At 47.7% G+C, this 10,625-nt stretch overlaps 2 protein-coding genes and 1 long non-coding RNA gene across 8 annotated transcripts; 2 read left to right on the top strand and 1 right to left on the bottom strand.

The window, feature by feature from the left end:
* Positions 1-584: 584 nt before the first annotated feature.
* On the top strand, positions 585-4,115 carry ppp1r27a (protein phosphatase 1, regulatory subunit 27a). Its single transcript, XM_064315943.1, has 3 exons — positions 585-1,448; positions 2,357-2,507; positions 3,121-4,115. Exons 1-3 carry the CDS (start codon positions 1,028-1,030, stop codon positions 3,239-3,241), a joined length of 693 nt encoding a protein of 230 aa, XP_064172013.1. The 5' UTR covers positions 585-1,027; the 3' UTR covers positions 3,242-4,115.
* Positions 2,495-3,050, bottom strand: LOC135243861 (uncharacterized). 2 transcript variants are annotated; one of them, XR_010326818.1, is made up of 4 exons: positions 2,976-3,050; positions 2,817-2,935; positions 2,739-2,777; positions 2,495-2,582 (listed from the first exon to the last, which is right to left on the bottom strand). It is a non-coding gene; the product is annotated as an uncharacterized LOC135243861 (long non-coding RNA). The 2 variants fall into 2 exon arrangements; XR_010326816.1 differs by lacking the exon at positions 2,495-2,582 and having other exon boundaries at positions 2,732-2,777.
* A 1,552-nt stretch (positions 4,116-5,667) lies between the features above and the next one.
* Positions 5,668-10,028, top strand: LOC135243856 (mapk-regulated corepressor-interacting protein 1-like). Of its 5 annotated transcripts, none has more exons than XM_064315947.1 (5): positions 5,668-6,066; positions 6,723-6,824; positions 7,083-7,201; positions 7,756-7,860; positions 8,445-10,028. In XM_064315947.1, the coding sequence occupies exons 2-5, from the start codon at positions 6,817-6,819 to the stop codon at positions 8,507-8,509; spliced, it is 297 nt and encodes a 98-aa protein (XP_064172017.1). In that variant the 5' UTR covers positions 5,668-6,066; positions 6,723-6,816; the 3' UTR covers positions 8,510-10,028. The 5 variants fall into 5 exon arrangements, with proteins under 5 accessions (XP_064172017.1, XP_064172016.1, XP_064172018.1 ...); XM_064315946.1 differs by having other exon boundaries at positions 5,670-5,957; XM_064315948.1 differs by lacking the exon at positions 5,668-6,066 and adding an exon at positions 6,137-6,303.
* The last annotated feature ends 597 nt before the right edge of the window (positions 10,029-10,625 follow it).

The raw sequence follows: 10,625 nt of genomic DNA, 5'->3' as shown, positions 1-10,625 counted from the left end.
CGCTGCTCTGGAGTTCTGGGGGGGTGCACACGACAGGGGTCCCCGTTTGAAAACCCGCGTGCTGTGCCACCTGTGACCCCCTCGTTCTGCCGCGGTTTGGTCATCACGCACGCAGCCTCCGCTCGCGGTAAGCCCTCTGGTGAATTTAAACCGGCGAGCGGGGCGTAGGGGCGGGAGTGGGAGAGGTGGCCAGGGCGGGGCGTAGGAATGGGAGCGGAGAGAGGTGGCCGGGGCGCGGTGTAGGGGCGGGGCGTAGGAGCGGGAGGGGTATAGGTGGCCAGGGCGGGGCGTAGGAGCGGGAGTGGGAGAGGTGGCCGGGGCGGGGCGTAGGAGCGGGAGTGGGAGAGGTGGCCGAGGCGGGGCGTAGGAGCGGGAGTGGTAGAGGTGGCCGGGGCGGGGCGTGGGAGTGGGACAGGCGGCCGTGCGGGGTGTAGGAGCGGGGCGTATGAGTGGGAGTGGGAGTGGTAGAGGCGGCCGGGGCGGGGCGTAGGAGCGGGGAGTAGGAGTGGGAGTGGTAGAGGCGGCCGTAGCGGGGCGTAGGAGTGGGATCGGGAGAGGCGGCCGTGCGGGGTGTAGCAGCGGGGCGTAGGAGCGGCCCTTTCAATGCAGGCCAGGCCTGGCACACAGAGTCAAGTCATGTGACCACATGGTGGGCGCAGCCTGGCCGAGGCCCTAAAATAGCCCCTGCAGGCATATATAGACACCTCCTGCTCCCTTCACCGCCAGGGGACTCCGTCAGCACCTGACAGGGAGCATACTGAACAGCTAGAAGGACCGAGCAGCACTGAAGCTTTAAATACTCACTTCCCTTCTTTCTCTGCTGGAAGAAAGTTCTGGTGGAATAGCTCAAGGAATCTGTGATTTCTAGAAGAGAATTAATAACTGGACTGAAGTAAAGCAGCAGGTTTGTGGAGGCCGCAGGACCCAGGGGAATTTGCCCGGACTGGATCGCGCTTTCTCTGGATACTCCTGATTCCCCGCGGTGGTCTGATCCCTCGAAGGTCGGGAGCGCTCGCCGGTCGCGGGAATGAAGTACAGCCTCCAGAGCCTAGTGGACGAGTACACGCGAACCAGCCACTACAAGCCGCCCACGCAGTACACGCCAACGCGCTACACACCAACGAGTTACACACCCACGTACTACTCACCCACGACTTACACACCCACGCTTTACACCCCCACACATTACACCCCCACACAATGCTCCTCCGCGCTCTACGCGCCGAAGCAGTCCAGCGCTAAGTCCTCCGCGGCGTCGGGCTATGCGTCGGAGCAGCGCGCTAGCGTGGGGAACATGCCGCGGCGCCGCGCGGTACCCAAGTCCGCTCGCGCCGTGCACTTCCCCAACAACGTCGTCTTCCAGGACCACATCCGGCACGGGGACATGCAGCAGATTGGACGGTTCCTCAGGGCCCAGAAAGTCAGAATAAACAAGCCTTTTCCCTCCGGTGAGTCCGCCCCCCAGCCTCCCTCCCCCCTCAGGGCAGGTTTTCCTCAAAGGGAAGGAACAGTGTAGCATAGTGGTTAGAGAACTGGGTTTGTAACTGAAAGGTTGCAGGTTTGACTCCCAGGTAGGACACTGCCGTTGTACCCTTGAGAAAGACACTGCATTGCTTCACTTTATATCCAGCTGTGTAAAGTGGATAGTGTAAGTCGCTGTTTGCCTGTAATGCAATGACATGGCAGCTGGCCTCAGGCTGGATAATGTGGAGTGTGAAGGGTTAACTGAAGGGTCCAAAAACCTCCCCTTTCCATAGCGCCTCCACCAGCACAGTGTCCCCTTCCAGGGCGCTTCTCCTCATTCGCACTGTCAGTGTGAAATACGATTCACACGTTCATTTTCCTGTGACCACATTACCACTCACCATTTACTCCACCCGATCCGCAGATTTAATGCCTCCGTGACATTCTCAGACTGCGAGCACACACTTAGGCTTCAGTGTTCCAGGGTTTCTGTGCTGTTTCTGTACCTGCGCAAAGGAATTGTGCTTTACCCTGAACTCTGCTGCATAACTGTGCCATGTCTTCTCCTGTGCCATCGCAGCTGTGCCGTATCCTGCCTGGCCTTGGTGTGTCTGTGCCATAACTCAGCCTTTGCTGGTGCTGTTCTAATCTTGTGTCCTTGTCTCTGTACTGTACCTTGGCCTGTGTTGCAATCTCTGTGCTGTAACATGGCCTGTGTTGATGTCTCTGTGCTGTACCCTGACCTGTGTCCTTGTCTCTGTGCTGTACCCTGGCCTGTGTTGATGTCTCTGTGCTGCACCCTGACCTGTGTTGATGTCTCTGTGCTGTACCCTGGCCTGGGTTGACGTCTCTGTGCTGCACCCTTACCTGTGCTGTCTGGCGCCCTCTGCAGGTATGGTGGCACTTCACGAGGCTGTGCTCACAGGGAACCTGGACTGCGTGAAACTGCTGGTGACGCATGGAGCAGACATTCACCAGCGCGATGACGATGGCTGGACTGCTCTGCACATGGCCTGCAGCGATGGCTACCCTGAAATCGCCCGGTGAGATGTCCACTAACCGTTACACCGTCACAAACCGTTACACCGTCACACAAACCGTTACACCGTCACACTAACCTTTACACCGTCACACAAACCGTTACACCGTCACACAAACCTTTACACCGTCACACTAACCTTTACACCGTCACACAAACCGTTACACCGTCACACTAACCTTTACACCGTCACACTAACCGTTACACCGTCACAAACCGTTACACCGTCACAAACCGTTATACTGTTACAGAACTGTTACACCGTCACACTAACCTTTACACCATCACACAAACCGTTATACTGTTACAGAACTGTTACACCGTCACACTAACCTTTACACCGTCACACAAACCTTTACACCGTCACACAAACCGTTATACTGTTACAGAACTGTTACACCGTCACACTAACCTTTACACCATCACACAAACCTTTACACCGTCACACAAACCTTTACACCGTCACACAAACCGTTATACTGTTACAGAACTGTTACACCGTCACACTAACCTTTACACCGTCACACAAACCTTTACACCGTCACACAAATCTTTACACCGTCACACAAACCGTTACACCGTCACACAAAGGTGACCGTGCCGTTTTTCCCGCCCAGTTTCCTGCTGGCTCAGGGTGCCAGCACGGTGGCGGAGAATGATTCCGGGGAAAAGCCGGCGGATCTCATCGACCCCGAGTGCAAGGAGCTGGCCAAGCTGTTCGAGGTGGGCTGCGTGTGACCCCCCCCGCCTGCGGCCACCTGGACTCACCCAGCCCGTGACCCTCGCTGGGGCATTTTAGTCACCATGGTGACGGGGACGGAATGGAGAGGTGCGCGGAGCTGACAAACCCGACTCCAGCAGGGCGAGCACGCGAGCTCCGGCGGCACTGACCCACTTTCCCTCTCACCCTTATCTCTGCACACTTCTGCTTTGTATTATTATCGTTTTTTACCACATGAACATTCAACACGTTATGAAATGGTGCTGTATGGTTTGTGTATGGCGCTTTCCCTCGTACTATTTTGTACAGCTCTGTTTGAGTATGAAACGTGACAGCAATATGACGCCTTGTATCCGCATGCCTGCCCCTCTGAGCCGCAATGGCCCACTGCTCTGACGATGTAGCCTCCGTTACGCTTGATGCCAATGACACACTTACAGACCCGATCCATTTATCTTCCACATAAACCTCCAGCCCAGCATGCCCCCTCCATCCTCTGCACAGGACCCGCCGCGCTCTCTAATTACCTTATTTTAAATCAGCCGAAAAGGACAAAGGGTCAAATTAACAGGAAGAGCCAGAATGGCAGCACCTCTGGGAGAAACAGCACGTTTCCTCTCTGCTGGGCAGAACGAGGAGGACGCTGATACTTCTCCTCAGAAACGACACTTAAAGGACTCCAGCACATTGTGCTGCGCGTCGCACCGTTCATGAATATGTACTGTCCTGTGCTGTCATGGTTACTGCAAGGAGGCGTTGCCCAAGTGTGTCCTGTGTGCTGAATTTACATGGAAGTCTGTAGAAGTCTTAATCTTTATTTTTTGCTTTTTTAAAAACAAAACACTTTTTTTCATAAATAAAGTTGGGTTTCTTAACAATCCACAGTAAAAATGCACAATTTGTATTTATTGCTCATGTGAGAATCTTTCTTCTATTATCTACACGTGATTATACTTGGGTACATTCTGTGACGCTGACATTCTATACCATGGATTCTCTTTTCTCCTTTCTGCAAAGTACTGTGGATATGACACAAATCCACCCACAGAAAAATAAAGAAAATGATGCATCTTCTGCACACTTACCCATTTCACATTTCTCAGCATACTATTTATAATGTTAGAACAGGCCACATTATGCAAAATGTATTGTAGTACAGTTAAATTACCCAAATGACATACTAACTTCCACTAAATAAAAAGTATGCGTATATTTTCAGCATACCTGTTTACCAAATAGTAACTATGTAAGTAATGCACTGCATACTACATAAGCAATTAGGACACAATATGTGGTTTCCAGAGTGTTCTATGATGTTATGACATGAGTGGATGTTATCAGCCTTCCTAGCACTGTTGACTACCAATGACTGGCAATGCGTTTTAAAAACATCATACATACATAATAACCGGTAGAACATGATTGGAATAATAGCACAATGTAAATTGGCTCAAATATTTAGACATGGCCCAATATTATATTTGATACTTTCCAGCATACATTTCTATTGGTCTGATATATCCACCCTCCCATGGTTGGGTTGTGGTGGAACCCTTCGAGTATATAATATGGGTGGAACCGAGCACTCTCGATACATGCGTTTTGCACTGAGATGGATGTGGACTGTCCTCTCTTCGCTATGCAGGTAACACCCTAGCCGTTCAGGAGGCTCAGGGTGGAGAGGGACCGTAGCCTGGCGGTGCGTCTGAAAGCTACTGGACGAACAATATTTTTTAATCATGAACACCACATCTTTGCCTTCATCATTTCCACTACAACTAAGCAGCCATCGCTGAACCAGTAACAAAGCATGTCTTTCACTTCAGAGCAAGGCTTTCCATTTTCAGAGGACTTTCAAAGGAAGGCCGTAGCGCCACTGCCACCTCGTGGTAAGCATATTAGTTTTAATACGGACTGTTCGGAGTGAAGAGTAGGACCGCATTGTTCCATTTTTATCAAAACGCTAGTAAAAATGCGATGACGTATGCTAAAAACTGTTTTTCACCTTGTTGAAAAAAAACATCATACGTTTCAAGATGAACATGCCTTATGCTATTCCAAGCTGGGCAGTTGGTTTTATGCTGGCCAAGCTGGTAGATCAACTTTGTCAAGATGATAATGTAATTGTCATTCTGGTAAACCTGTCACAGACCAGCCGGTTCGGACATGCTGGTCACCAGCGTATCCACCGTCGCTGATTTATGCAGTTTTTTCCATCCGGGTATGGGAATGATAAATGAAGATGAAGAGTGCTCATTCAAATGTATAACAATTAAAAGTATTGATTATAACATTTTCTATGTCAAGTTACTCGGATTTTTTAAGAACACGAATCATTTGCTTCGTTATTGTATTACGTCATATTGTTCTGAAACGGTAGACTATTTAAAAGTTAATAGGCGATATTCGTAACCCTTTTCTAGTCAAAGCTGCCACATATTAAAAAATTAGCTAGCAAGGGTCTTAGAGCTTCTAAACATGGCGATACGTGCCGTCACGCGGCAACCTTCAGTCCAGAACAACTGGCAATGGATATTTTAGTGCCATCAAAATATTAAATGTATCCTCTTTTGAGACCTTTCATGATCCTAGTTCTGCTTCTTCTTCCGTTCAGTTCTCCCGGAAGGAATTGGTTGGCATTGGCAACGTTGCAGCTGCCAGAGGTACCGGTCGATGGCCAGAGGCCTGCATCCCTGCAGAAGAACAGAGAAACTCAAAGAAAGACAAAGCGAGGTATAATCTAACACGCTAGTTCAGCGGCTGGTCCGTTTAACGCCGTTTAATAACATTCTGACACGCAATCTGGACGGGACAGGACAAACCACATCCCGAGTGCAGCAAGGTGTCTGACGTCGGAAACACTAACGTGCATGTAGCATTAACTGGTTACATCTGCTATACAAGGTTGAAGCTATCGGCACTGACGCTCTATTGGTGTTTCATTCGTGTTAAAACGCATTGCTTGCAACCTGGTTACCTGAGAGTACATGTGAATGACTACCGTTTTGTCGTGTAGCCTTGGTTTTACTAGCTATGTCAGAAGCATGTAATTTATAACTAAATAACGAAATCACATGCGGTACGTATAGCCTACGCTGTCAGGCAACTAGAGACCGTACATGTTCTCTGTCCAGCTAGGTGAGTTGTTCCCTCACCAGCCTGGACACAGAGCGGTCTTTATCGAGCCAGTAGGCTACTTCCCATCAAGCCAGTTAGCCATGGCAGTCGTTCACTATATCTGAGCTTAGGTAAGATAGCTGGTTAGTGTGATCCAGTGTGATTTTATGCATTTGGCCAATAGTTTTAAAATCCATTTCTTTTCAGATATTATTCCTAGTAACGAGTACAGGATCGCTTGTGTTGAGTATAATATTGGATGGTATCTAGTCGAATATGCCGTTAGATATGTTTGATTAAACTGGTTATTGATGTTAACGTGTGTAGTTGTTTCCTGTTGTATTCATGAAATGTACGTCTTTGTATAATTTTCACGGATAGAAAGAAATAAGACAAGGGTCTCGTGATCTGAACTCCAGCGAACCAAACAGCCTCGCCATTCAGGAGCGCGAGAAGCCAAATATCAGCCACACAAATGACCAGGTAAGGACCGCAATGTCTGCATTTCCGAGTTCATTACAGACTCGAATTCTTTTTGATTTTCAACAACATCCATCCGTATTTCTGTAGACGTTGGAAAAGGTTTAAATGTTAACCTTTTTAGCAGCAGGTTAAATCCACTGCAGATATATGTTGATATAATGTACAGGATCATTACTATAGCGGTGGGAATTTTAGAGGTTGCATTTTGTTCCTCCGTTACATATTGATATTGTTGGTGTTGCTTCTATATTGTGACAGTTCTTCAGCACCAAGAATGATTCACAGCTACAGACGAACCTCCAGCCCTCGCTCCCCTACAAACATGGGAGAAATATTCACCCCTGCACACGAGGAGAACGTGCGCTTTATCCACGAGAGTAAGTGAATCAGAGGCAGGGACAATGATTGGTCAGTAACACTGAACAGAGTATACATTGAACATTTGAAATATGCTGGCCTTTGCTTGGGACAAAAAGGATATGGTGCACCTAAATGGTGTTATTTTGCCCTGTTTCAGTGCCCCATTAACAGAATTGGGGTAGCAGTCCCATAAACCCTTCAAGGCTGTAATACAGTTTGTGTACCTGCTTTATCTAATTCAGTGAAGTTGAATGCCAGTGTGAATTCCTTTGAGGGATAATAACAGAAAAAAATATAAAGGCAAAAAGTCTCCTCACACTTTTTTAACTACATAGTTCTTTCACAAGAGACTGTGTCAGCACATACTACACTTGTCAAGTGATGCCAAAATGGGTCCATATTATATTAATGGCTCATTCTGCCCAAGGATACAGTGGAAATGAGTGGCATGGGCGGTGTGAAACTGCTGGTGGTTTTGTGCTTGTGCAGCCTGGCAGTGCGAAACTGCTGGTGGTTTTATGCTTGTGCAGCCTGGCAGTGCGAAACTGCTGGTGGTTTTGTGCTTGTGCAGCCTGGCAGTGCGTGCTGCGAGACGTCCGGTCCCTGCAGAGCAGCGAGCGCAGTGTTCGGGGGCCCCAGGAGTACGTGGAGAAGAACCCAAATCCAGCCCTGCACTGTGAGTACCCGGGACAAACTGTATATGACCAGGGGTCCAAAAATCTGAGGGGCCTGCGCTCCGTTTCAGGGGCCACACTGCCTCTGAAGATTAGCACATTAGTGACATTAGCTCAGGAGGTAGAGCAGTCGCACTCAGAGTTTTATCCCTTCTGGGCAAAAAGTGCCGAAGTCTCAACTGGAGACCTTGAGTTGGATGCCTAACCCTTAATTGCTCCCAACAACATGATAGGGTGTGTGTGTGTGTGCGTGTGAATGCGTGCGTGTGAGAGAGAGAGAGAGAATGGTTGAATGAGAGGCATTCATTGTGAAGTGCTTTGTGTAGCCGTAGTTGCTATGCTACATAAATTCAGTCCATTTACCACTGATCAATTTGCTCTCATATAGACTGTTTGCAGCTGTATGGTCTGACCACAACAGAGGCATGGGTGAGAGAGAGCGTAAAAATGGGATGTATATGTAGTTTAACCATGCCTGCATTTCAGACAGGCAGATTTGTTCAGAAATCTGTTCTCAGTGTGTTGATAGATGCAGGATCTTTGTTATGCACGTGCTGTTTTGATTTTCTTTATCCCTTTCCTCCAGCTTTCACCCCAGTTGATTTAAGTGACATCAGGAAACGGAACTCGCAAGACTGCAGGAAGTCGTAGTCCTTCGTCTCCCTGCCCCCTTCCGTGCTCCAGCTGCGCCTGTATGGAAAAGTTCCTTCACCAATTATCTCTGCTGCTAGGCAGCCAGCCAGCCAACCAGATAACATGGTGGCCTGTGCCTAGCAGGCCCCTCCCACTTCTGCCTGTCAGGCTGGTGGCTCCTCCCCCAGCAGACTGATGGACATTTCCCTAGTTTTGGAGGTCTCTGTTTTTCTATTCCAGGCTCTCTCCTCTGTTTACCTCCACTGGGGAAGAGGGACAACAAGAAGGCTGGGATTTCGTTTTCAGGGATTTTCATTGTTCTTGGTTTTATATATGTATGATTTTAAGCTATTGAGGAGTCACAAGAACTTAGATGAATGGAGAAGGTAGAGGCAGGCTCAATTCTAACACTTTTTCCTAGGAGCACATGTGGTCCCATTAGGAGCACACTAATGCATCCAAATTACCTTTGATCCCCTTCAATGCCCAGTGCCCCAGAATACTTAACATATGTAACAGCAGCTGTGTTTAGCCTGAGAACGCAATCCAGACACGTTCTTTTACATCAAAAGGTACGGAGTGAACCTCTGTAGCAGATCCGCTTCACAGTACGGACCCCCCCCCCCCAATCTTTGGAGCCGGACAGTTTCGCTCTCAGCCAAACCAAATGAGGCCATGCGGATGTACACGGTTCCACGGTGACTCCCTGTGACTGGGGTGGTGCCAGGGCAGCCAATAGAGTGGCTGAGTTTGCCAGAATGGGATTCCATGGGATTCCAGTCATGGGTCCTTTACATCGCTCCCCAGTAAAGCAGTGTACTGGTTCACATGGGGTTACTGGCAGATGGTACTGTGCTTCAAAATCCAGCCCCTGGCTGTTGAGAAACTGCTGGGTTCAGTAGGTGGTGGGAGGAATTGTGGTCCTTGTAGTGAGTCGATTGTAGGGTTTTAATATTATTTATAATTTTATTATATGAGCATATTTACATATTTGTAATGTGTGTAAAGCAGGGTTAGGGTGGAGCCACAGTGGGTGGTGGACAGAATGGTTGGAATACGCAGATTTGTGCTTCCATTGTCCTCAGGGGACTGGTGCATGGATGATGGAGGAGAGAGCCAATGTAGGAAATCGGGATCAAAAACAAAACTCACCTTCTGTGCTCCAATTGCAGTGCAGTTGGCAGTGACAGAGATGATGCAACCCGGGTTCCCAATTCAGTCTAGTCACCTGAAAGTGGCTTTGCAATTTGGGTTTTTTTTTTCCCCTGACCCAAAGATAATTTATTTTTTAAAGATGAGAAAAGTACAGTAAAAAAAGCCTTATTTTGAGCCTCCTCAGTGAAATCTTTGTACAAATTATGGCGCTCTGCTTGTAGTGAAACTGACAGCCAGTGGGAATTAAGAAGGGAACCAGTTATTTTATTTTCGACACACCGGAAGCCTTTTATTCACAAAGAGATCAAGGGTGAAGAACTTGATAAATTGTCCTGAGGTTTGTAACTAGGAAAGTTATGTAAATAAAGATTTCGTAAGACGAGAGGTGATCTTCCATTCATTTTAAATACGATTTCTGTGACCACCAAAATGCTGCATATGGGTCATACAATGCTTTGCAAAGTAAAGATTTCACTAAAGACTCCCTTGATGTTTTTGTCCTTTAATATTGCTGTTTATTTAACACAATGCATTTTATAGGCTCACTAGCTGGTCCCCATGCATTGTTTGGCCAAACGTCTGTTATAACCGATACCTAATCACCCGAGACAGTCGATTTAGGTAGGCTATTTGTGCGTTTTTTGTTATTCCGTTTTTACCCCGCCCCCCACCTCCTTGTTTTTTTTTCTTTCTCTTAGTTGCCAACAAACATTTGAAGGGAAAATATTTGAGCCGTTAACTGGCACCTATAATCAATACAACACAAAGTCTACACACTGGTGCTGTAGAGATCCCAATTATCACAGTATCAGTTAGCTACAAACCCCAATTTCTGTCTGTTAATGAACGTATAATTTTTGAAAAATAATTTCTTATTGCAAATACAGTAATATAAGTATGAATTATTGATATGCCTCATATTTGACAGTTTTTTTTTTTTAACCACGGAACTGGCATGGAGTGGGGGCCAGATAATTAG

The sequence above is a fragment of the Anguilla rostrata genome, chromosome 17, assembly GCF_018555375.3.
Source record: "Anguilla rostrata isolate EN2019 chromosome 17, ASM1855537v3, whole genome shotgun sequence".
Lineage (NCBI taxonomy): Eukaryota > Metazoa > Chordata > Actinopteri > Anguilliformes > Anguillidae > Anguilla > Anguilla rostrata.
The sequence above is the reverse complement of the archived record's forward strand: the minus strand, read 5'-3'. Positions and strand labels throughout refer to the sequence as shown.